The sequence below is a fragment of the Euleptes europaea genome, chromosome 15 (genome assembly GCF_029931775.1).
Source record: "Euleptes europaea isolate rEulEur1 chromosome 15, rEulEur1.hap1, whole genome shotgun sequence".
Lineage (NCBI taxonomy): Eukaryota > Metazoa > Chordata > Lepidosauria > Squamata > Sphaerodactylidae > Euleptes > Euleptes europaea.
Window position 1 is genome coordinate 12,503,098 of NC_079326.1, and position 27,460 is coordinate 12,530,557.

At 42.9% G+C, this 27,460-nt stretch overlaps 1 protein-coding gene across 2 annotated transcripts in view; it reads right to left on the bottom strand.

Annotated features, from left to right (window-relative positions):
• The window catches only part of MYLK (myosin light chain kinase), a 160,921-nt gene that overhangs the window by 40,837 nt on the left and 92,624 nt on the right, over positions 1-27,460 (bottom strand). For both annotated transcript variants that reach the window (XM_056861086.1, XM_056861087.1), the window contains exons 16-19: positions 26,529-26,645; positions 23,660-23,731; positions 1,564-1,614; positions 798-925 (exon numbers count right to left, since the gene is read on the bottom strand). In XM_056861086.1, the coding sequence (XP_056717064.1) occupies positions 798-925; positions 1,564-1,614; positions 23,660-23,731; positions 26,529-26,645 (368 nt within the window). The remainder of the gene's footprint in view (positions 1-797; positions 926-1,563; positions 1,615-23,659; positions 23,732-26,528; positions 26,646-27,460) is intronic.

A 27,460-nucleotide genomic window follows, 5' to 3' on the forward strand; every position in this document is an offset into this window, starting at 1 on the left:
GATCTGTCCTTGCCTGCCTCCGCACTACCCTATGATGGGACGAAAAGTCATATCTATTGGGCATCGATGAGAATTCTCATGGGCAGGAAAGAGGGGAGAAAGCTCACTAGCAAAAATGCAATTTTTGTAAATGATTATTTTGGTTATTATTATGAATTGCTAATATGCTGTGAAATCCTTTGGTGAGCCATTTAACAGGGCTTCATAAAGAAACAAGGTAAGTTCCTGCCCTGCTAATGACTCCAAGGAAAAAACAGAGCACACGTCGGAAAATGTCTGATAAGGCACTAAAGGCCTTCTCTTGTGAGAACTTTTAATCTCATGAATACAAAAATCTGTTAAACAGTAGAATCAGCTACCTAGGGAGGTGGTGAGCTCCCCCTCATTGGCAGTCTTTAAGCAGAGGCTGGACAAACACTTGACAGGGATGCTGTAGGCTGATCCTGCATTGAGCAGGGGGTTGGACTAGATGGCCGGTATGACCCTTCCAACTCAGTGATTCTATGATTCATTGCTGATTAACACAGACTCCTGTGGGTCCTGCTTCATCCCCACTGTTTTCTTGGTTCTTTGCAGTAACGTTACAGAGTTTACTGCCAGTATTCTGGGTGGGTTAGGACTCCTTGTTCAAACTGATAGGTAAGTAATATTAGTTTTTTAAAATGTATCTGCCTGCAAATGTAGGATCTTAGTCCTAGCCAACATGAACAGTCTACATACACAACTCCCCCCCGCCCGAATCCAACCCTGTTCATGGAATCTATGTTTAAAATCATGCACAAGGAAGACTGTGTTACCTGCTTCCGGAATTTCATCCAGGTGCATGTCAGGGGTGCAGTTCCTGTGACTTTGCATAATAGCTCCACTGATTCTCCAGCCCGAACTTTTTGGTCTTCTGGGAACTGAACAATCTGAGGGGGAAGAGCTGAATAGAAAGAGGGTTTTCTTTAGAGCTAGGGTATCACATGTGCAAACTATAGCAAGGGGAGATACAAGCTTGCCCTCAGCCTGCTATTCTAATTTTTATACCTTGATTGGCTTAGAACAGGGACTTATTCCATCTCCTCTGCAAATCAATATGATACCACAACTGCGTTGCTGGAGACATTAAAAGTCCTTGAGTTCATGTGGCCTTACTTTTCCCCTTTTCTACAGATGTGGAATTTATCCAATTCTACCTTCTGAGTTGATAGATAGCTTTTCACAATTATCATGTGAACATACCCAAGTGGAAGCATTAAACAAGAGTTAGCAATCCACACCGGTTTTCAGAGCTGCATCCCAAAGACTGCGAACACCCAACAAAAATCTAGGACTCTTTTAATAGATGAAGAAATGTTTAACTGCATACCTGCACAATTTAAATATAGCCTACCAGCTAATATTAGTGGCAACGTCCTGTTTTTCTGTCCTCAGATACCATACATACATAAAAAAGAGAAAAATGCTGTCTTGTGCCACCTTTTTATTGGCAGGCACTTGACCCAGTGACGGCCTTCTCAAGTGCCTGCCAATAAAAAGGGTGTTTGTTCTTCATATTTGTAATAGCATTTCAGCCACTACCTGCTTTGGGTGGGGTCTTTGGAGTTGGTTTCTTCTTTACTGTTGCCTCACCTAATGAGAAAAGCAAATTAAGGAATGAGCAGTTGGTTTAATTTTTTTGTGATAAACAATACATTCCTGATTCTGCTCAATCACATACATTTTACTTGGGGCAAAACCAATTAAAAGATGCTACTGTAAGATGGTCCTGGTAAATAGTTGCCCAGGTAGTAAACACGCAAGAAGTGTTCTGACACTGAAGTGTTTTGACATTGAAGTAAACCTGTACAGCTTGTGACCCACAAGTGGCCAGCTAGCCACATATGAGGTAGTAATATCCAGTTTGTGAAAGGGAACTGTGTGAATGAGTCACCATATAAAGTGAGAGGGAAAGCCTGTGGATATAGTGGCTTGAGACATTATATCTGTTTTACACACAGTATGTCTGGGTTCAGGCAGGCACCTGGGGTGAGAGGCAGCAAGTGTAGCCCAAACACAGTCCAAGGTCAAAACACAGATATTCAGAAGTACAAGCATCAAACCAGAAGAGCAAATCAAAAGCACACAAGCCAGGTCAAGGTTGGGGTGAATCCAACAACCAAAGTCCAGGTCCAGTGCAAAGTCAAACACTCTAAGGTGCAGAGCAACAGTAAGTACACAACTGTTGTGTACAAGTTGCTTCCACGCTGGTTCACTCTCCTCTGGCTGCTTTTATCAGGAAAACCCTGATCAGGAACAGATGCAACTTCTCTGTCTGCTGAGTCTCCCAAGGACAGGTGCAAATCACTGATGGCTTATGTGGCTGTCAGCCCTGATCCTGTGATGACTCAAGCTCACAGGCTCAGGTTGACCAGTGCTGGGCTGCTAATCGCGTGCTGCAGCGCTGCTCCCGTGCTCCCCTCCATGCCTGCCTTCTCTGATGTTCCAAGGGGTCTGGTAGCCCCAAGAGTGAGGCTGGCGGCTGCAGCCCTTCTATGTCAGGTTCGGCTCCCGGGCTGTAAGACTGAGGGCGTGGTGCGCTGACTTTGGCCTGAGACTCCCCTTCTGCACCTGATGGTTTGTTGCTCTTTCTGTGGCATCCAAGGCCTGGTGCAGGCTTCCTCTGTGTCTTCCTCATCCAAGGGGGTGTTGGCAGGCAGACCCACAACACAGAAATGAAGAGTTATGATGGAGACAGTTGGCTATGTAGAGGCTGCAGACTGGTCCAATCCAAATTGAAATGAACCAAACCAAAACTACAGAATGGTTTGTGTATTTTCAGCGGAGTGTTTCCAATCTACTTCATCCTCCCAGAAGGGCAAAGGTGAAACCTAATACCAGCTCCACCCAACACCACTTTAACTATTCTAATCTGCTTGGCATCTAACACCAGGAACAGACGCGAGGAAAAGAAGGAGGGAAGGGTAGAAGGAACACCTTTACCAGCTGCACCATCTTGATGAAGATTTGCTTTTTGTTGCAAGCTTCTTTGAGTCCCTTCAGGGAGAAAAGTAAGTACAAATATTTAAATAAGTGGACTTAAGACCAGGGCCTGCAATGTCTTTCTTTCTTTCCGCCTTCCTTCCCCTCTTTATTAACATCCAGCCTGATGAAGGGTTCTGAAGAACTCACAAGCTTGTACACAGTCGTGTGTTATTTTGGTTGATACTAATGAAACCTTGTGCTTTAATGGCATTTGCTTTCGAATTGTCTGTGTAGCGCTTGCTGTCTTGAATAAAACTTTAAGAATGTCAGCTTTTGCAAACACTTGTCTAAGGTGGCTGGCCATCCCCTAGCATTCACCCTCCTTCTGGTAACTTTGAATAGCGGCTATTCTTATCAAGATCTGTGAAGAGTTTGTAAAAGCAGCGGATTAGGAGTCCTTTCTCATTTCTGTTTGTAAAAATCGTGGCTAAGATAAACTGATGGCCCAGGACATTCCAGTCTCATTAGATCTCAGAAGCTAAACAGAAGTAGTAGAAGAAGAAGAGTTGGTTTTTATATGCCGACTTTCTCTACCACTTAAGGGAGACTCAAACTGGCTTATAATCACCTTCCCTTCCCCTCCCCACAACAGACACCCTGTGAGGTAGGTGAAGCTGAGAGAATGTGACTTGCCCAAGGTCACCTAGCTGGCTTTGTGTGTAGGAATAGGGAAACAAATCCAGTTCACCAGATTAGCCTCTGCCGCTCATGTGGAGGAGTGGGGAATCAAACCCGGTTCTCCAGATCAGACTCCACTGCTCCAAACCACAGCTCTTAAACACTACACCACGCTGGCTCCCAGCGTGTACTTTGATGGGAGACCACCAATGAAGTCCAGGGTTGCTATGCAGGGGCAGGCAATGGCAAACCACCACTATTTGTTTCTTATCCTACAGGATCACTATAAACCAGCTGCTATTTGATGGCATTTTCCAGTGCCAAGAGAAATTCCTATTGCTACATTAGAAGCTTAGGTGTATCTCAGATTTGGCAGCTGTTCAGTACATATACGAGCGCCACCAACAGGTGCCTTTAGGTTTCTGCTTCATCGGACTGCATAAAACCACCATGAGAGGTGTTTGTATGGGGAGCCGTTACTGGGAAGACACAAAAACATCAGCACATTACAACTACCTACAATAGTCCGTATCTTCCCTTCCTCCACCAGAATATGTGACAAAGGAATGATAATATGCACACGTGAGTGCTCAAAGAACAAGATGCAATTCAACAAGAATAAGTGCTGAATTCTACATCTGGGTAACAAAAACGAGTGACATGCTTACTGGATCGGGGATACATGTCTGGGTAGAAGTGTGTGTGAACAGGATCTTGGGGTATGGGTGGACTGTAAGTTAAATATGGGCAGCCAGTGTGATGCAGCAACAAAAAAAAAAGCTAATGCAGTCTTGGGGTGCATCAACCAAGGCATAACATCCAAATCACAAGATGTCATAGTTCCACTGTACACAGCATTGGTCAGGCCGCACCTGGAGTATTGTGTGCAGTTCTGGAGGCGTCACTTCAAAAAAGATGGGGACAGAATGGAGCGGGTGCAGAGGAGAGCAATGAGCATGATCAGGGGCCTGGAGACCAAGCCCTATGAGGAAAGGCTGAGGGATCTGGGAATGTTTAGTCTGGAGGTTGAGAGGGGGGACATGATTGCTCTCTTTAAGTATTTGAAGGGCTGTCACTTGGAGGAGGGCAGGGAGCTGTTCCTGTTGGCAGCAGAGGATAGGACAATAATGGGCTTAAATTGCAGGCAGAGAAGTACCGGCTGGATATTAGGAATTTGTTTTTTTACAGTAAGCGTTGTTCAACAGTGGAATCAACTACCTAGGGAGGTGATGAGCCCCCCTCCCCTCACTGGCTGGACAAACACTTGTCAGGGATGCTCTAGGCTGATGAAGAAGAAGAGTGGCTGACTTTCTCTACCACTTAAGGAAGAATCAAACCAGCTTACAATCACCTTCCCGTCCCATCCCCGCAACAGACCCCCTGTGAGGTAGGTGAGGCTGAAAGAGCTTAAAGAGAGCTGTGACTAGCCCAAGGTCACCCAGCTGGCTTCATGTGCAGGAGTGGGGAATCAAACCCGTTTCTACAGATTACAGTCCACCGCTCCAAACCACCACACCACACTGGCTGATCTTGCAGGGGGTTGGACTAGATGGCCTGTATGGCCCCTTCCAACTCTATGATTCTATTATTCTATCTGGCTGGATCTCCCACAAAATCTATTCCTTTCCTAAGGCTTCATTAACTTTTTCTACAAAAGCATAATACCCACGGGAGTATGTATATGAGGGAAGCAGTCTCAGAATGCATTTAATTCTTTTTAATGGGTAGTGTTGGAGGAGAAAGGACATCCCTTCACCTAACTTAGCTAATGGATCAATTGCTTAGAATCAAGGTAATATATTTTTTAAAAAACTGATTGAAATTTGCATATTATCATAGGCTGTCTGCATATTATCATAGGCTGTCATTACAGCAGCACAAGTTTATAAAGTTAGTCATACATTAGGCAGAGAAAAGTTCTTCTATGGGACTGCAGTTCTGGAACATTTTGCCATGTTTCAAAAGTTACACAACAGTCACATAAGGAGAGATGCTCAGAAGTCTCTGAGTTTATCTTCATCCCAGTCTCCCTTTCTTGCTTTCCTTTTCAGGCATTTTACTAAATATAGCAACATAAGACTCCCAGTTACTCCTGCTTCTCAGTAAATAGTTCCCTGCACAGTAAAACCACCAAGTTAAAAACTGGAAAGGCTGCAGACTGTCTGAGAAAAGGCCAATTACAGGCAAATTAACCTATTCAGGGTTAGTTCAGAGGTAAGTTTCATAGAGTACGTTTCTTAATTTCAGTTGAGAATGTACACACCCTTTATGAAGTGAAGTGCACACTCCTGTTACCCTTCATCATGTTTAGAGTATGGCAGAAACCCACAGGCAACTAGTGTTAACACAGACACATCCTCTACAAAAGTGATATCCATGTAAGAAATTAGTTAGGAAACTAATAGCTACTTTTTATCATGCAGTTAAGCGCCACTGTGTGTTAATAATACACTATAGTAGAACAGTCCTTGCCAAAGGACAATATTAGTCAAAGGTGACATAGGTGAAGGCCGAGAAAGGGTAGAGGTGTAGGTACTTTCTGCTACCTGGTAGTTATAGGAAATTCAGAAAACACTCTGCAAAAGAGGTGGTCCTTAGGGGAAGATCTAAACAATGAGAGTGAGGTTGTTCAACAGATTTAGAGGAATACTCTTATGATGAAGTGGGTTATTTTGAATACTAAGATGATCATAAATATTTGGCACTCAAGAGGCTTTTTGAAATAGAACTTTAAAATAGTTTTACTTGCCCCTTTTTGTGGTATTTAAAAGTCAGGTTAGGAAATCTTCAATAACAGGAAATGTAGATTGTAACAGAATAACAGAACTGAGAAGTCTGAGATGGTTAAGTGCAAGGGATGCATTGTACTTCCAAATGTATCGAGCTGTTTCACATACATGTGATTGAATCTTTATTTTCTACTGAGAGGGGTTTCTCTTGGCAGTCTCTGGTTTGTTTCTTAAACTTTAGTTTCTTTTTCACAGAGGTTCTTTACATGTAGAAGTTAGGAACATTAACATACTTCCCCAGTTCTCTCTCAAACTGGCCTGGGATCACTCATTTGACAAGAGCTATCTCCCATTAAACTTGGGCAGCCCATTCCTGGAGGGGGGGGGCGTTAGGTGGTGGCCAGAGGCGGCACAGCCGCGCTGCCTCCAAAGCAAGATCCAGCCCCGCCGCTGAAGCCAGAAAGCTTCCTTTACTTGCAAGCCCCATGGAACAGCTCCATAGCATTCCACGGGGCTACACCACCTAAAAAGGTGGTGTGACTTGCAATAAGGGCAAAGGGGGTGTTGCCGGCCCGAAATGGGTTAGGAAGCTGCCTAAAGGCAGCTCCGCCCCTGGGGATGCCTCCCAGGATGCCAGCACAGTGAACTATACTCGAAGAACACCAGCAGGAGGATGCACTGGCATCTGAGCCTCGCGTGGCATCCTGGGGCCGGCATGAGTGCTCCCCCTGCTGATGTAAGTGCCCTTTATCCCAGGTTAAAAGGACACTTATGCCAGCATAAGGTCACGGCAGCTCCTAAGGAGCTTCGCCCCCCCCTTCAAGATTGCAGTCTTAGGAATCACTCTATATACTTTAGAGCTATTTTCCTTAATATAACTGGTTATGGATCCTGTCCTGATCCAAAAACCTAAAATGTGTTCCTTTTTACTCCTGAAGAAAAATCCTCCACCAGACAGCTCACACAGCTGTCTCCGGTACAACTCTTCAGAATGCAGCTGACCATCACAACTCTCTTTTAGGCAAACACCATGGTCTAGGGAATATGTTGGTTATGTCTCCATGTACAACGTTTTTAAAAGGTTCATCTATGTCAGCACGAAAGACCCCATGCTTCATTTAAAATTCTGCTAAGATTAAAAAGCACTTTTGGAGGTTTGGCACAAAAGCTTAATACATAGAGTGAAGGGCCCACAGAAATTACTTCAAAATGAGTGCTTTCCCTCTAGGGAAGCTTGATCATCTGTATTGTCCTGTAAGGCAATAATGGGAATACCACTACATGTCAGGTACAGATGTACGGTAAAATACATGGGAAAAACATAAATTGGTTATCTGTAACTCTCCAGAATTCTGTCAAGGCAGCTCATGGTATAGTAATAGTTCTAGTCTTCTACCATGGCAAAGGTGTAAGCATAACTCTATCCTGAAGCCAGAAGTGCAGACTCTACTGCTCTGTTGTGGCTGCCCCAACGGGCCTGTTGCCATTCCACCTTTGGTATATTTCATAAGTACCATTGCTGGAAGTTGGCAGATCATCTTCCCAGATGATAAAGCAGTGGCCCTGAGGAAGACTTCTCTGCCGTACTGATATATTACCATTCAAAACAGAAATACTAGTGCAAGTAGTGAAAGCAGTATCAGACAAATACAAATGGTTGCCTGTTGATACAAACAAGAAAATACTTGTTTAGGCCAATGTGGTATAATGGCTAGATCAGCAAACTATGAATCTGAATACCCGGGTTCAAATGCCAAGGAGAATAAATGTTAGGAGAATAAAAGGAAAAAAGAGGGGGACCACATACACAGCTCTGAGCAAATTTTTTTTATTAAAACAAAATATGCAAATATACATATTACAGGACCAATACATATTTATTGATTGTTTTAAAGGAAAGTAGTTTTAAGTGACAGAAGGAGTACATGACTTTACCACCCCACAGCTTGTGCCTTTCTCCAAACTCCACCCCAATAGTTTCCCCCCTCCCTGCTACCTAGAATTAAGGCAGTTCATATGAGCTACAGAAAAAGCCACAAGTACCATTCAACCAGCACATTTCTTTTAACAGTTTCCTAACTCAGCAGAATTTTAATGGGATGCCAAACTTGCAAGAAGCTCCCACGACTTAAGTGGAAAGGGATAAAAATACATTTTGGAAGGGAAAAATATTTTAGCATAAAAATACATTCAGGAAATTCTTGTATAGTTCTCTACCCTCACTGAAAACCAAAAAGAATGTTATCAATGAGTTGAAGCACCAGCAAGAATCACATTTTTGTGTTCTTTATATATTTTAAGAAGCGTCAAACAAGCAAACACAACTTTTTGTGACTTCACAGTAGCAGGAATCAGTGTCCTCTTCACCATTATGCCATAACAAAGCTTTTTAAAAACAGAAGCTTATAGCTAAGCTTCTAAATCTCCACACTTAGTCTCTTTAATAAGCAGCTCTATATTTTAAAATGCCAGCCATTTAACAACTCCAACTTCAGCTGTACTTGCCAAACAACAAATACTTTGAGGGACACCAAGCCCTTCTGCAGGAAACATGAATTCAAGGATTTTTTTTAATTTCAAGCTTCTGTTTCTGAGGCTGGATTTCTTTTTCATAAAGGGGCTTGTCATGCATTATTTGCTGTTGCGTGCAGCTGAACACTCTTAAAAGTACTCATTGTGCATCTTTGCAATGGGAGAGGCAGGTCAAGGTCTCACAAAAAGTCTCAGAAAACATTAGCCAAGGGGTTTTCTTGTTCTGTTTATCCTCTGTCCCACCTTCTTCCAAACAGGCTTGTAACACTTGCTACCCCTACAGAACACTCACTTATTTTCATGACGACAGGACACAGCTCCACAAAAACTTTCACACAAGATTAGCGTAAGGATTTTCTGGGATCCTATACTGACTCTCATTCCCCTCATTGGCCTCCCAATGGAGAACAAAAATTGATTCTAGCAGGCAGCCTTCAACTGGGTCAGTGGAATATTAACCCTGAGTCCATGATTAATTATGTTGTTACCTGCCTTGGGTCCCAATTGTCTGGGAGAAAGATGGATTATAAAGGTTTTAAATAAATAAATTTAGTAACCTGGCTTATTGGAGAATGGGCACATCTTGCTCCTTGCAGGGTTTGAGTGGCAGGAGATGGCTATCACTACACTTTATAACCTTTATTCACTTCCTAGTTGTATAGCATTGAAAGCTGTCACTTAACTAAATGAACCTTGGGGCTCAGAAGCAAAACATATTTGAATACCAGACACTAGGCCCAAACATGGGAAGACTGTTGCCTAAATCAAATGATGGTATACTTCCCAGAAGCATCTTGCTCACCACTATTGCAAACAGAAGGTTAAACCAGATGGACGCCTAGGACTGACCCAACAGGGATTTTCTTAGGTTCTTAACTTGCAGCTGGTCCTGAAGGAAACAGGCTCATATTAGTGCGGTTCTTCTCTCTTCTGTGATCAGAGTGTAAAGCATTTAGTGGAATGCTGGGAATATGAACCCTGGGTGAACCAGGTGACAGAAGAAATGGAATAATAGATGGAGAAACACACTGCCCTAACCCATTTCTCTCTGCCTCTTTTCTTGCAGGCTCCCAAGTGAAGGTGAACAGCATACGTTCCACTACAGCAAGTCAAGTGATAACAGGGGATGATTGAGTGGATAGGGGGGAAACAGTGACCTAACTAATTGCCTCCTTTCTCTGCCATTTGTTTTATTTTGCTTATTTATAGCCCCGCTCTTTCATTGAGACTCAAGGTGGATTATAGAATAAAGTAAGAAAGGGAAGTGTAGTTGTACAGCATAAGACATCCTATGAATAATAATAATGAATAATGCAATACGTCTAGGAATACAAAGCTCACAGACAATGAGAGCAACATTGGTTCATCTTAAGTGTTAGTATGGAAAACTGCTCCAGATATGGACCCAAATCTTCTATTCCCCCAAGGTTTCATAAAAAAAGGTTATCAACTTAATATTATCATAAACCTCAAAGAAAGGGGCAACAATGAAAATGGGGGAAAAAACACCAACCACCAAAGGGTTGCATAAAGTTCTTCAGAAGCATTTATAGCACATGTTTAAGCTCGTAATAAAAGTGAAAAGCAGAAAGGACGATGAAATCCACCAGCTAAATAAAGAACTAGATCTACAGCAAAATTTAAATCAAATTAAAGTGAACTGACCACATTTTAAGAAAGCCTGTCCAAAAGAAATCCAGAATAAATTTTGGAAGTTTCACCAGAAGGTTGAAGACCTATAGGATAGTCTTCACTATACAAGTATGGAATCATTTTGAGATAGTGCTTTTATAGTACGGAAAAAAGCAGGTCTGGAGAAAGCAAAAGAAAAGACAAACGGCAGCAGCAAAGACCCTGTGTGGCTTCAACTGCCTAGATAAGTGCTCATCCACTTCTATGTACGGTAATCAATAATGATCACCCTTTCCTTCCGTCTGTTCTGAGGCAGCTATGCAGAATGCGCTATAAACAGAGCCCTCATGGAAAATTCTGCTCTTTGCCAGTATGAACTCAGTCACAGGTTGTCAGAGCAGCATAAACTATAAAGTATAATAACCTAGCGGAGACTCAAGTACCATACCTGGCATAAGCTTAACTGGGTGCCATGGAGGAATGGCTTGCACAGCTAGAAAAACAGATCTCTACTGCTTATTCCTACTGTTGACAACTGGATTTTCACTTATCCATTGAGGAAAGGAACAAACTATAGACATACATGGTAAAACCCTACATACAGGCAGGAAATGCTAGGGATTATTTGTTTACCAAATCTGACATTTGACTAGTGGGTGAGGTTTGAAAGAAAAATTCCTGGGGCATATGAAGAGGCAGTTCTTAAAGATCACCAGTGATAGAACACAAAATTATTCATGATGAAGTATTGCAGAATCAAATTTTAAACATTAATTTCCAGAAAACCTAGGGCAATGGTGACGGCAAGCCCAGGTTCCCTCAGACACATTCCACATCACTATCTTAAATGCACAGTTTTCAATAGGAGTGCAAAGTCTGATATTGCCAGTCTGATAAGATGTCCTATCAGTGCTATCTGATACTGCTCCCGATTCCTTGACATATAAGATAGCCAGACTGTGCTGTGGCATCACTTCTGGGAAAACCTGTAATCGCTGGAAACTTTATGGCAAAAAGAGCTTTTGGTGATTCCTAGAGAGATATGATGTCACTTCTAGGTACTCCCTGGAAGTGATGTCACACCACGTGCCACACTGGCATTTTAAAAAAAGATTTCTTCTGCCACCACTTGAGCAGCAGGCAATGAGGGTAGGCAGCAGGAAGACTCACTGCAGGAGACCTGGCAACCCTTTCAACACAATTCCCAATATAGCCACTGTCAATAGTGAGGCAGAAACGGCGAGGAAGGACAGACTGTTATCCAGCTGATTAGCAGCCCATTTGATCTTTAAGAACATAAGAAAGGCCCTGCTGGATCAGACCAAGGCCCATCAAGTCCAGCAGTCTGTTCACACAGTGGCTAACCAGTTGCCTTTAGGAAGCCACAAACAAGACGACTGCAGCAGCAACATCCTGCCTGTGTTCCACCGCACCCAAAATAATAGGCATGCTCCTCTGATACTAGAGAGAATAGGTATGCAGCATGACTAATATCCATTCTAACAAATAGCCATGAATACCCCTCTCCTCCATGAATATGTCCACTCCCCTCTTAAAGCCCTCCAAGCCGGCAGCCATCGCCACATCCTGGGGCAGGGAGTTCCACAATTTAACTATGTGTTGTGTGAAAAAATATTTCCTTTTCTCTGTTTTGAATCTCTCGCTCTCCAGCTTTAGCAGATGACCCCGTGTTCTAGTATAATGGGAGAGGGAGAAAAACTTCTCCCTGTCCACTCTCTCCAAACCATGCATAATTTTATAGACCTCTATCATGTCTCCCCTCAGCCGCCTTCTTTCCAAGCTAAACAGCCCTAAGCGTCCTAACCGCTCCCCATAGGACAGTTGCTCTAGTCCCTTAATCATTTTGGTTGCTCTTTTCTGCACCTTCTCAAGCTCTGTAATATCCTTTTTTAGGTGTGGTGACCAGAACTGTACACAGTATTCCAAGTGTGGTCTCACCATAGATTTGTACAAGGGCAGTATGATATCAGCAGTTTTATTCTCTATTCCTTGTCTAATTATGGCCAGCATGGAATTTGCCTTTTTTACAGCAGCCGCACACTGGGTTGACATCTTCATTGAGCTATCCACTACCACCCCAAGATCCCTTTCTTGGTCTGTCGCTGCCAGCACAGATCCCATCAGTGTATATGTGAAGTTGGGATTTTTTGCCCCAATATGCATCACTTTACACTTGCTCACATTGAATCTCATTTGCCATTTTAATGCCCATTCTTCCAGTACGCGGAGATCCTTCTGGAGCTCTTCACAGTCTGATTTTGTTTTAACCACCCTAAATAATTTGGTGTCATTTGCAAACATGGCTACTTCACTGTTTAACCCCAACTCCAGGTCACTGATGAACAGGTTGAAAAGCACCGGTCCCAACACAGATCCCTGAGGCACCCCACTGCTCACATCCCGCCACTGTGAAAACCGACCATTGATTCCTACTCTCTGCTTCCTATTTTTCAGCCAGCTCTCAATCCATAAGAGGACTTGTCCTCTTATCCCATGACTATGAAGTTTGCTTAGCAGTCTTTGGTGGGGGACTTTGTCAAAAGCTTTTTGGAAATCCAAATACACAATATCCACAGGCTCATTCCTGTCCACATGCTTATTGACACTTTCAAAAAACTCTAATAGGTTAGTGAGAAAGGACCTACCCTTACAGAAGCCATGTTGGGTTTACCCGGAACAGACGTTAAGCTAACTGGCCTGTAATTTCCTGGGTCCCCCCTGGAACCTTTTTTATAAATGTTCAGCAATTTCCCATCTGAGTTCTTGAAGAACTCTAGGATGAATACCGTCTGGTCCCTGTGACTTGTTAGTTAGCAGTTTGCCTAGACGTTCTAGGACTTCCTGCCTTGTTACCACTATTTGCCTCAGTTCCTCATTTTCCCCTCTCCAAAATCTCTGTTCAGGAGAAGGAATCTGCCCTGTATCTTCAACAGTGAAGACAGATGAGAAGAATTCATTTAGTTTTTCAGCAGTCGATTTATCCTCCCTTAGACTTCCTTTACCCCCCTTGTCATCCAATGGTCCAACCGCTTCCCTAGCTGTTTTCCTACTCCTAATATACTTAAAGAATTTATTATTGTTTGTTTTGATGTGTTTAGCAATAAGCCCCTCAAAATCTTTTTTTGCATCTCTAATTATCTGCTTGCATTTCCTTTGTGCAAGTTTGTGTTTGCTTCTGTTCGCCTCGTTTGGGCAAACCTTCCAGTCTTTGAAGGAAGACTTTTTTTCTCTAATTGCTTCCTTCACCTTACATGTTAGCCATGGTGGTGACCTCTTGGACTTATTACTACCTTTCCTGACCTGCAGTACACAAGCTAGCTGAGCCTCTAGTAATGTGGACTTGAGTAACCCCCAAGCCTTTTCAAGAGATTTAACCCTCCTAACTGTTCCTTTCAACTTCCTCTTTACCAGTGTTCTCATTTTAGAGAAGTTCCCTCTTTTAAAGTCAAAGGTAATTGTGTGAGATTTCCCAGTCACTTTCCCACTTACATCTAAATTAAATTTGATGCCATTGTGATCACTATTGCCAACTGGCTCAACTACATCCACATCCCGCACTAAGTCACCGGCAGCACCACAGAGTATTAAATCCAGGATTGCTTCTGTCTGGAGCATACATTTATCCAATCAAAAACCTTCAAAAGGTTGTTATTTTTCAATGGTGAGGCCAGATTTAGAAGTGCATTAACCATTATTTAGAGCACCCCCCAGCTGGGCAGCAATGCACCTGCCCTTTAAACTTTAGAGGACCATTATTTTTAATTAGAATAAATCTGGTCTCACCATTGAAAATAATGGCCATTTTAAGTTTAAAGGGTAGATGTGCTGGCAAACCAGCAGGGAGCCAGAAACTATTCCTCCCTCTCCCTTCTACACTTTAATTCCATGATGGGAAGAGCATCATTATAGTTTTCATTAAATATCAGGAGTATTCTTCCAATATTTCTAGAACTGCAATGATATCAATGCTTATGACATGTGACTAAAATGATAATTAAGCCCTTCCTGTCTTCCCACTACAGTGAATTTTGCTAGGGTGTATCCCTATTTTTAAATATTACAAAAATTAAGTCTGTAGTCTTTGAGACTCTTTAAAGGTAGAGAAAATCAGGGTATAAAAACCACCTCTTCTAAAATGTTTTAAAATTAAATTAAAAGCAAATGCCCCAATATTTGTCAATATTGCTGCCTGTGAGAGCTGCCTGTGAGTAATTATACTATTTACTGTGCAAAACAGTGGGCTATCTGCATACTTTAGCCCACTGTTCTGCACAGTAAGTAGTATAGTGGCTCACAGGCAGCTCCCACAGGCAGCAATATTGACAAATATTGGGGCATTTGCTTTTAATTTAATTTTAAAACATTTTAGAAGAAGAAGAAGAGGTGGTTTTTATACCCTGATTTTCTCTACCTTTAAAGAGTCTCAAACCGGCTTACAATCACCTTCCCTTCCTCTCCCCACAACAGACACCTTATGAGGTAGGTGGGGGGGGCTGTGAGAGTTCAGAGAGAACTGCAACTAGCCCAAGGTCACCCAGCCAGCTTCATTTGTAGGAGTGGGGAAACCAACCCGGTTCACCAGATTAGAGTCCACCACTCTTAACCACTATACCATGCTGGCTCATTCAATGTACTGTATTATATTCAAGTATTTTCTGTGTTGCTTTCCTGTCTTTTAAAAACCTCATTTGTGATCATTTTGTTCTGCTTAGAATCCAACTACAGTGCCAGATAATCTTACACAGACAGTCAGAGCGTTATTGAGGTTCCCCTAAGTGCTCAATTATCAGCTCTTGCTTTTTGGGTGGGTCGGTGGCTTAAGAACTATTCTTTCTTTACTTTGCAGCAAGCACAGTCACTGACCTTTTTCAGTTTTAAATTATTGTTATTTTGTAATGGTGTTGTAACAATAGCATATGTTAAAAAGAGATTGCCTCAATATGAAGAATATTATCCACAATGATTCTGATCCTTTGATGGAAACAGTCAAGCAATTTTGTCAAGGATATGAGGAATGAAAGGGGATAAACAGATACAGACAGACAGATAGGCAGACAGACAGACAGACAGATGGACAGTCAGGAGAGACAGATGGACAGATAAGAGAGAGAGACAGACAGACAGAGAGAAATATGCTCATTACAGAACCCATTTCCTCTTCTATCCCCCTGACACATAGCTGCACATATAGCCCAATTGCTACAGTTTGAAGGGGGGAAATCTTGTTCGGGGTTGATGCAAAACAATGCATGGAAGGCAATACCAACTGCTAAGTTTTGGTGAGAGCCTCATGATTTATCCAACTCATAACATGCCTACAAGCAGGAAACATTGGAAGAGGCTTGCCTCAGTTTCCCCTTTCCTGCTTTGATTACACTCCAAGCAGTGCTTCTTACACCTTTGCCTTTCAACCGTTTTGTGCAACAACGCCCAATGTCCTGTATGTCCATGTGAAAGGATAATCTAATACATAGTTCGTTCTCTGGAATGATAATACCAACCGCAATTTCTGGTGTAACCTTAATTTCAGTATACCTTTGCTTTCTATGCCTGGCAAGGTTATCTATGAGTGTGAGTAAAAAGGACAGGGGCTAGACATGGACCAGTTCATATTCTCAGGTGAAATCTCTGGGCTCTCAGGAGTTGAATATCAACACTATTATTTTACTCTAGCAACTTTTTCACTTACAGAGAACATTTTCCCCCTTTTGAATGGGAGAATTCTGAATTTGTATTATTCTACTCTAGCAACTTTTCACATACAGTGAACATTTCCCCCCTTTTAAATAGGAGAATTCTGAATTTGTAATTTTTTAATATAAATTTTAAAATGTTTTAGTAACAACATCAACTTACGGTCCATGATAAAAAGACAGAAGTGAAAAAGAAAATGTCTGTGTTGCAGCTCTTTCTGCAAATGTTACTGTATTAACATATTGATGTTTTGAGGTTAGTGAGCAATATGGCAGGATCTATGACCCTGGAAGAAAGGCATAGTGAAATACTGGATGCTCCAATGAAATTATTTAAGATAAAGAGTGATGTGGCCATATACCTCTAGTTCCTCTGCATAATGGGAAGTGGATATAAATGTTGCTTTGGGTACTAATTTAGCTGTATACTTGATTAAAGTTTACTTATGTGAACTTGGGAGAACTTTTCGTTCTGAGTAAGACTTGGAAATAGAAAATAAGGCACTTTATGATGTGGTTACATACCATGCAACTGAGAGATCTTAAAATCAAGGTCTATAAAATGACATTTACATAAAATGACTCCAGTAGATTTTAACTGGTTTGGTATAAAGAGCCAGCAGCAGAGCTGGTCTGATCATTTGGCCAATGACAGATAACTGTCCCCCATTAATGAAGTGCTTTACATCTTTTCCATTGTAAAGATAATTAAACATGATAAAGCACTTCTGACATATTTACATTGATGACATACTCTTATGCTGATGCTGTAATGCTCCATTCTGTTCAAGAAAGCAAAGACAACATTGGGAAATCATTTCTGAGGAAATAACGAAGGAGCTTTCCACAGATTTTGTTCTGGACATTGTCATTTGTGACATTTATTAACAGCTCACAGTGGGAGAACAGACTTGTTTGACATAACTTCAGACAGATTTCATGCAGTAGCAAACATGAAGATTTACTTCCTTAAGGATCCCGGGTGCTACAAAATAGTGTTCTTTTGACACAGAAAAAAATAACATTACACAATGAACTCTTTGAAACAGTTGGAAGTGTTTTCCTTGAACACAGAGGGGAAGTGTTTCCTCTTATTGTATGCCGGGGGTTTCTAATGTTGTCCCTAAAGAAAGTGCTTTCCCATGTATGATTAGGGCAAGCCAAGGCAGACAAGATGTTCACATAATCACACTTAGGCCAAATAAGTGCAAGTCTAATATTTACATGTCGCCAACAGTACATAGGAATCCCAATTACTGTGGTTTCAGTTAAAATGTAATTCTAGAAAACCCCTTCTATGTTATAGTTACTTTCAATCTTCCTTGTGTCTTTCTTTCAGTCCTCCCCTGTTTTTAGTTCTGGCTCTATACAGGTGCCTGTAGGCGTGCTTCCCCAAATGAAGAATGGAGGCCTGCTTCAGGTTCTGAGACCCATCTATATATCACATCCAGTGTACAGACAAGAGGACAGCACACTGAAGTGGGAGAATCCATATACACACAAGAGCCGTTCCACACTGTGACGCTTTCCTTCAGAAGCCCCATGGTTGCTGTGGCTGCCAATGCAGCACACCGGCAACAGGGCTTCCAGATGGAACATTTCCCCACATTTTCCTTGCCTCTGATTCCATAATGGCTGGGCCGGTCATTCCGCACAGTGCATATTTTACAAAGACCTAAACTTCAAAATGTGCTAAAACGACTAGTAACTATGCTTCAACAAAATCAAAACACAGTGACTTTATTCTGGCTTTTAATTGGAGTCAGGGGTGTTCTTAGTGATTCTGTGGCCCTATTATGGACCTTTGCCCAGGCAATTGAGGAACCTGACCAAGACTGCCACCCTCACCATCCCCCCCCCCGAGACTGGGCCACCCTTGCCTTGTGAAAGGCAGCAGCGAGAGCCTCAGAGGGTCAAATAAGTAGGGCTGCCCAAGCCCCAGAGGACACAGGCAGGTAGGTGGGTATGATGCTAGGCCAGCTTCCCAAGCCTCCTCTTTCTCTTACTTTCTCCTCTGTCAGTGAAATTTGGTTGTGGGTGGACAAGACCACATAGCCCAGAGTAGCTGTCCCAGATGCCCCATGGCTAAGACTGGAGGTGACAGGATAATGGCCTTTTACTATTCTGAATGGTGCTGGAAACACATGAGAATTGTATGAGATTGCATGGAGGATAATAATATCCTTGTTCCAGTAGCTATAAACTGGCTTTAAAGCAACATCTTTCATGTATCTATTTATTTTAACTTCATTTATCCCTCACTTTTCTTCCCAATGGGTATCCAAAGTGGATTACAACATTCTCCCCTCCTCCATTTTATTCCCACAACAATCCTGTAAGATAGGTTAGGCTGAGAGTGTTTAACTGGCCCAAGGTTACCCAGCAAACTTCCATAACAGAGTGGGAATTCAAATACAGGTCTCCCAGATCCTAGTCTGACACTAGAGACACTAAGTCATACAATGCCATATAGTTTCTTCCCATCATGGTATTGTATTTCTAATTAGGGCTGAGCTGAATCTTCATGAGTTTCAACTTTCACGTTGAAAGACAGATGTCTGATGAGGGGGATGGGGTAGTCCATCAAGCAGCCAAACAAACCACAGAAAAATCCAATGTGTCTGCTTTTTCCCTTGACACTAATCACTACTCAGAGGTATGCAACAGCCCACAGAAAGCTTGCTTCAGTGTAATCCATGAGAAGTATTGTTTTTGTTTTGTTTACTGTTGTTACGGTCATAGACCAGCACATCCATGAGAAGTAGTCTCACGAGCCCCTGTTCTGAAAAGTTCCTGTTCCTTGGGGCAAAGAAGCCAGACAACCCCCGAGCTTGTCTCACCAACCCGAGGGAAGCTTCTCTCTGAGCTGCAGCACAGTCTCCTTTACACAACTTTGTAAACCCTCCCTCCCATCCCACGTAACTGGCAATAGCCCCATCCAAAGCTATAACTGGGCTCCAGTCCTATCTACAGTCACACAGGCTATGAGGGAAAGGCTTTAAAAAAAGGATTTTAGCTCAGTTTGCATTTCTGGAGCTTGGGCGGACAATTTCAGGGGCTGCATAGGTACTTTGTTTCCAAGACTGGGAATTTCCCTGAGCTGTCACACAGGGAATGGAATGTCCTCTAAAGTCTCAAAAATCAGCCTCTGAGGACCTTTGAACAATTCCTTCTAAGGTCCTGAACTTAGATAAAAAACAAACAATTTTGAGGGGTACCCAAAAGCACGTTGCAAAGTTTCAACAGTGGTGAATGAAAAAGCAAAATGATACAGATGATTCTGGCTTATCTCGATCATTAATCAAAGTGTGTGAACAAACCTTCAGTGTCAATCTACATCCTGCTAAGAGTCTTGTAAACAATCTTCCACATAAGAACTTCAACTCTTTTTTAAAAAGTAAGCTGCATATTGAGACTTTATGTTTATATAAACTCCAGAAACACATAACTTCAGGGTTTTAAGTGGCGTGACTGAATAAACATGAATAAATCCATCTTTGAATGAAATTCTCTGCTATACATATATAGTCTAAAGAGTAAAGTTTTAATAAGTTGAGTGCTCATAAAACTGGGCAAACGAAAAGAAAATTATTTAAATAAAACTGATTTTATTGTTCATTTTCATTAGACCATAGCTGAAATGAATTTCAGTCAATACAAGCAACATAAAATTAGATAAAAAACCAACTGAAAGAATTATATCAAGGTATGAGATTACGAGCCCTGTGGCGCAGAGTGGTAAGCTGCAGTGCTGCAGTCCAAGCTCTGCTCATGACCTGAGTTCGATCCCAACGGAAGTTGGTTTCAGGTAGCCAGTTCAAGGTTGACTTAGCCTTCCATCCTTCCGAGGTTGGTCAAATGAGTACCCAGCTTGCTGGGGGTAAAGGGAAGATGACTGGGGAAGGCACTGGCAAACCACCCTGTAAACAAAGTCTGCCTAGTAAACGTCGGGATGTGACGTCACCCCATGGGTCAAGAATGACCCGGTGCTTTGCACAGGGGACCTTTACCTTTTTATGAGATTAAGGGATTCCTTTCTGAATGTCCCTGGAATTCATTTCCATGGATGAAAATTATACCATCAGAATTATGCATAGCCAAAATATTCTTCTTATAATCTTGTAGGAACAGACTACAGCAGTAGTTCTCCTTGTGATGAAGAGTACATAAAATAATTATACAGTTAAGCATGTGTTAATACATGGAGCTCTTTGCTTTCAGCGAGCAGGTTTGTTCCCTTGAGGCTAGGGTTGCCAACATGTTGGAGGCACAGAGAAAGAGTTTTTGGGACTAGACCTTCAGGGACATACCAGAACAGTCCCACACCTGTGCTGACAGATTTCTGCTGTTGTGGAGAGTCTCAAGGTTAGAGGGTGTCAGTCTCAGGAGGAGGGATGTGAAACCTTAGAATGGACCCCTTCCTTGGGTGATGGACCAATATCCTCTTGTACCAAGGAAACCCCTCTGTGGTTGGGGTGAGGTGGGCTTTTGGTAGTGGGTGATTTGGTTATTAGGAATACAGAGAGTGGGGTCTGTGATAGGCATTTGACCACAAGGTAACTTGCCTGCCTTGTGTAAAGGTTGCAGATATCACACACTGTCTAGACAGGCTGCCAGACAGTGCTGGGGAGGTCAGCAGTCATGGTGTACATTGGCACCAATGACACTTGGAACTGTAGTTGTTTGGTTCTGGAGGGGGGGAAAAGGTTACTGAGCAGAAAGTTAAATGCCAAGACCTCAAAGGTAGCATTCTCAAAAACACTACTAGTTCCATGAGTAGGGCCAGCTAGACAGGCACAGATCAAGGGTCTCAGTGCATGGATAAGAAAGTGATGCCAGGAGAAAGGGTTTAGATTTTTTAGGCACTGGGGAATTTGTTGGGATAAGCCAAATCTGTACAAAAGAGACAGCTTCACTTGAACCAAAAGGAAACCAGGCTGCTGGTGATTAATATCAAAAAGGTGGCAGAGCAGCTTTTAAACTAATCCCTGGGGAAAGCTGACAGGAGCTGGGGAATCTCCAGATTGGGACAAGTCAGTCAAAAGGGATGACTGTGTAAACACTCAGGGTAATATTTATAGGAGCAAAATAGAACTTGGGAGTGATGGTAGGATGATGAAAGAGGGCCATGTGTGGCAACTAAGGGGCCTAGGGAGGTGAGGGTTACTGTAGACGGAAACATGTTATAGGTGTCTATATGCCAATAATAGGAGTCTCTGAGCCAAGTTGGGGGAGCTGGAGTGCTTAGTGCTCAATGACAATTTAGATATGGTAGTCAATCAAGGAGGCTGTTTTTGCCTTAGAGGCATTTGAGTGAAAGCTAAAGGGAGTCCTGGGGGTGGCTAGGGAAGCTGTTACATTCAGCTCTCAGGCAGAGAGCGCGTCAGTCAGTTCAGCTCCAGAGTTCAGGATGTGAGTGGCAGCTGTGCGCTGTGTGAGGATTAGTCCTCAGGAGTAAAACATAAAGGAACACAGTTTTAAGTTGTTTGATTAATATAGAGTCAGCAAGTGGGTCATACAGACATTAACTCTTAGTGAATACAGTGTGTCTGGGTTTTGACATTGGGATTTACCTCTGAGGAAAAAGAGAGTTCTCAAAAACCAAGGACAGGGAAGTCATCTCAGATGTGTTGAGTGATCCCTAAGTAAGGTTGAGGAAAATTAGAATCATAGAATCATAGAGTTGGAAGGGACCACCAGGGTCATCTAGTCCAACCCCCTGCCCAATACAGGAAATTAACAACTACCTCCCCCCCACATCCCCAGTGACTCCCAACCCTCCCCCGACCATGCAGGATCCCACAATCAAAGCACTCCCGACAGATGGCCATCCAGCCTCTGCTTAAAGACCTCCAAAGACGGGGACTCCACCACCCTCCACGGCAGTGCATTCCACCATCGAACAGCCCTCACCATCAGGAAGTCCTTCTTATGTTTAGGTGGAATCACTTTTCTCTTAGTTTAAATCCATTACTCCGTGTCCTAGCCTCTGAAGCAACAGAGAACAAGCTAGTTCCCTCATCAACATGACATCCCTTCAAATATTTAAACATGGCTATTATATCTCCCCTCAACCTTCTCTTCTCCAAACTAAACAAACCCAACTCCCTAAGTCTCTCCTCATAAGGCATGGATTCCAGACCTTTGACCATTCTGGTCGCCCTCCTCTGGACACGCTCCAACTTGTCAACATCCTTCTTAAATTGTGGAGCCCACAAACTGGACACAGTATTCCAAGTGAGGTCTGACCAATGCAGAATACAGTGGTAGTATTACTTCCCTTGATCTAGACACAATACTCCTATTGATGCAGCCCAGAATTGCATTGGCCTTCTTAGCTGCCATATCACACTGTTGACTCATATTCAGTTTGTGGTCCACTAAGACTCCCAGATCTCTTTCACATGTACTGTGAAATTAGTCTCTAGAGTCCTGAGTAATCCCAGTCCAGTTTATTTTCAGATCCCTAACTATCCCAGTGGCGCAGAGTGGTAAACTGCAGTACTGCAGCCAAAACCTCTGTTCATGACCTGAGTTCAATCCCAACGGAAGTTGGTTTCAGGTAGCCGGCTCAAGGTTGACTCAGGCTTCCATCCTTCTGAGGTTGGTAAAAGGAGGAACCAGCTTGCTGGGGGTAAAGGGAAGATGACTGGGGAAGGCACTGGCAAACCACCCCGTAAAACAAAATTCTGCCTAGGAAACGCCAGGATGTGACGTCACCCCATGGGTCAGGAATGACCCAGTGCTTGCACAGGGGACCTTTACCTTAACTATCATTACTGCACTCCTCTGCATCAATTCCAGTCTGTTTAGATTTTTCTTTATGTGTGGTGCCCAGACCTGCATGCAATACTCCAGACAAGTTCTTATTAGTGAAAAATAGACAAGTACAATTGCTTTCTATCAGAATGGAAAAAATGTTGGATGCACAAGCTTTTGAACAAGTTAATTGGAAAAAGCAGGAAAGCTTCTGAAACTGCAAAAGTGCCGATGTCCACTGCATGTACTTGCAATGGAGCACACATGGTAATACACAACTATACATTAATGTCCTGATCTGCTATTATATTGCATTTCAGCTTGCACACTTAAAGAAAATAAAGACCCTGCGTGTACAGAGGTTTATGGAAAAAGAATCCCAGGGACCCGCCCGCCCCCCGGCTCACTGTGGATATCAGATTGGAAGACTTCATGGAAATGAAGGAATGGGTTTCACACATCTTTTCAAGTGAATACCTTAGCCAAGTATGGTAATTGGCTCCTGTAAGTATTGTACATGTACACGTGGAAGGTCATACTTATGTGATATTATTTGCCCTCGGGTCTGCAAGTATGACTGATCATAATGACAGCTAACCCTTTAGAAGTCAAATACTTTCCTTAGCCATGTTTAAAAATTCAGCAAAGACAATGTGTTAAAGCACTTACTTTCTGTTGTGAGCACAGGAACAACTGAACTTTTTGGCTTTTTGCTCTTCTTTTCAGTGTGCTTTAAGGACTCTAGAAAAGGAAGAAAGAAAAATTAAACCCAGTCATTTAGGGTTAAGGAACAATGATTGCAGTGGAGAAAGCCTCCCACCCCCCCAGCTTGCCTTCAACTGAATTCTGATTGGTCTGGAAAATACTTATAAATTGTTGTCTTATGTCTGTATGTCTCATCAAGTTGCAACCAACCTATGGCAACCCCAGCAAGGGGCTTTCAAGGCAAGTGAGAAGCAAAGGTGTTTTGTTATTGCTTTCTTCTACAGAGCCTTCCTTGGTGGTGTCCCCCCCACCCCACAATCTAAGTATTGATCCTGCTTAGCTTCCGACATCTGATGAGATTGGCCTATACCATTTCATTCCACACCCCACTTGTTGACTTGGTGATGCTTAAACCAAGTTTATTTCAAACAGTTACTCAGACCAGCTAAATTTTGAAAGAAAGAATAACAATATCTGCTGCCTGGGTGATTTTATGTTCAGAATTCTATAGCATATCAACGGAATACTTTAGAAGAAAGGTACAACACAATCCCACTCAGGTTACTCAGGTTACTCTGGTTAAGCTTCAACTGGCTATCTCTGCAGTTAAAAACCACAGGGATAGTCTAGAGAAGGATCAAAATGAAAGGTTAGGAAAATAAACCTTTACCCTTCAACAAATGTTGAACAAATGAAATGTTTTCATTTTATTATATAACTGGGAGAGCAAGTAACAAGCTTTTATAATGAAGATGGAAACTGCAGCTGGTGACAGACAGTAGTAGTTTCAGAGAACTGAGAGAGAACTGACAGAAGGACTGCACCTTGCAGGATGTACACATATCCCACTGGTAAACAGATCTACAATGAGTTTTTTGATTGATTGATTGATTGTTTGTTTGTTTGTTTCAAAAAGCTGTTTAACCAAAGACAACCGTGGAGGAACTGGCCTAACAGGGCACATACACTATGGAAAGCAATATCTATGGTAACTTGAAAATGATAGCCTATTTCAGCCATCTGATTTCTTTTGAATCTAAGAGACCCCAGAGGCTGCCTACAGTATAAGGGCTATATAGTAAATATGCAGAGACCAGCCTAAAAAAAGTTGAGAGGTATTCTGAGTCATATTAAAGCGCTGCATGTGCAATCTCCTCTTACAGTAGTAAGACACTGACTCCAAAGTGTTACTGATATTCATATGGTTCATTGGAAGGCACTGTTTACATGGTTTAAAGCAGGGGTGGGGAACCTTTTTTCTGCCAGGGGCCATTTGGATATTTATAACATCATTTGTGGGCCATACAAAATTATCAACTTAACTCTCCCCACTCCACGCGCATTCTGGCCCTACCCCCTTTAACCCTTCTGTTGTTGACACTTCCACCCCCAGCCCTATTGTAGTACAGAGGGAATACATTTCTCTACGGCCCAGTTTCTTGGGCAGTCCTAGCAGCTCCATAGCTAATGACTCTTCTGCAAGGGGGAAAGAAGGTTCCTTTTCTCGGCAAAACAAACTCACATCCGCCTCGAATAGAGGCTATTCCTGTCCATGGGAGGGGGCGGATCACCAGTCTTAGATCCTTCTGAGCTAGAGATCTGCCAGGACCCACGAAGGGCCAGACCAAATGATTTTGCGGGCCTTAAACGGCCCCCGGGCCTGAGGTTCCCCACCCCTGGTTTAAAGCAAACGGTAAACTAAAGCAGATGCATTCTACCTGAATACATATGAAAAGGCATGGATTCAAATCCACCCAAAAGAGGTATATGGCTACAGCAAATAATGTTGGATACATACATAGGCAGTGCATAAGCATGAGCAAATAAAACACGAGTCTACAGTACAGTCCTAAACCAGTCCCCGGTAAAGGACACTTTAAGCAGTAGAAAGATGAGGTAGGTTAGGCTGAGAGTGTGTGACTGGCCCAAGGTCACCCAGCGAGCTTCCATGGCACAAATGGGGATTGGAAACTGGGTATCCCAGATATTAGCCCAACACTCTTCACCCCCATTCCAGACTGGTGAATGAATGAAGTGAAGCAGCAGTGGAAATTTGTTTTGTTTTGTTTTATGGAGCACTGCTTTTATATGATTTACTGATTGTACTCCACCAGTCTGAGTGTACTGTTTGTACACTCAGCAGTGAGGTGAGGTGTGGGTGTTTATACATATTAAATAAATAGTTTCATTTGTCTCCATAGCTCCAGGCAGCTGTGCACGTATAGCTTTAGAGACAGAAACCCTTATAGCTGTGCTATATAAACTGCTCCAGTAGCTTTGAAAGGGTTTGAAAATAATTCCAGAAGCAATGTTCTGGCAGCCTGAGTCTGCAAGGTCATAGTTTACGTGCAGCAATATGGACACAGTGCTTAGTTCCGTGCAGATGGTTCACTGCTTGGTTTAGGGATTGAATTACTACATTTTCATGGAAAGAATGTGGGAGAGAGGGAAAAGACTTTTTCATAGTTATACAAATAAGAATCAGATTGAACAGAGCTGGAATGTGGCACCAGTGGGGTCAGAATATCATAAGTGGAAGGGTGTCTGGGGGGTATTGAGTTCTTCAGTAAAAGGTTTTCCAGACCAGAACAAAACAGGAGCCCAGTGGCATCTTAAAGACTTTCAGCAAATATCCCAGCATGAGCTTTCGTGAGTCAGAGCTCAATTCCTTTTCTTGCATTACATCTGAGGACGTGAGGTCTAACTGACCAGAGCCCATGCTGGAATAAGTGCTATTAGCCTTTAAGGTAGCACTGGACCTCCGTTTGGTTTTGTTTCTGTAGACTAATGTGGCTACCCCTCTGGAATTTCCAAACTAGGTCATCCCACTTACCTTCCACCAACACACTGCAAGAACATTCTGCTTTTCCTGCGGTATTCTCAGCTATGCATTTGTACTGACCCTCATCTTCAGGAAAGGCCTTGTCAATGGTTACAGAACACAAAGATCCTAAAAAAAGGGGAAGAAAAAACAAAGGAGAGATCAACTATTACAAGTGGTGACTAGGCATTACAGCTTACAAAAGTACAGCACTGTTAAAACATGCCTTCTAATTTTACATTAACAAGACTAAAATAATGTAGGAAGGTATCTCTTAAGCCTTACTTTCCAGCTTTGGCTCTCAGGGTAACATATTCATATATGGAGAAGTCTGAAAGGAAATACCTCAGCCCACATTGAGGCATATTTATATCGACCAGAATCCTTCCCATATTTAATCCTCCTCTGAATCACCTCCAAGACCTTTGGGAGTGGGCAATAGCAGCAAGAGAAACAGCAATCACGCAGCCGGGACATACCCGCGCCACTGGTTGTGGCTGAGGGGCCGCGGTTCCGCTCTGGGCCGTGCAGCTTCCAACTGCTTCCACCCTGCAGCCAGCATGGCCGGGCATTTGCTGTTCGCCCCTTCCCTGTGCAGCCTGCGATTGGCCTGGGGGGCAGGCTGCCATTAGCCTGGGATGATGCTGGACGGGCGACGCCATAACACGATGCCACCCTGCCCCTAGGCCTATTAAAGACCTCGACGCCCGGCCACCCGGCCTTGTTCTGGGTAACAGTTGACCCGCCTGCCCTCCCTTTAATTAATGGTTGTTATGTGTTTTCGTCACAGTTTGTGTGGTTTTTTTGGCATTGGGATGGATTCAATTTGGGGGAAATGACCTTTCTGTCTGCCCCTTTTGGGGACCCCCATAAGGGGTCTTGGGGTGGAGTCCTTTGCGGATGCCCAGCTCAGGGGCTGTCGTGGGGCTCCACTCCAGATGGCA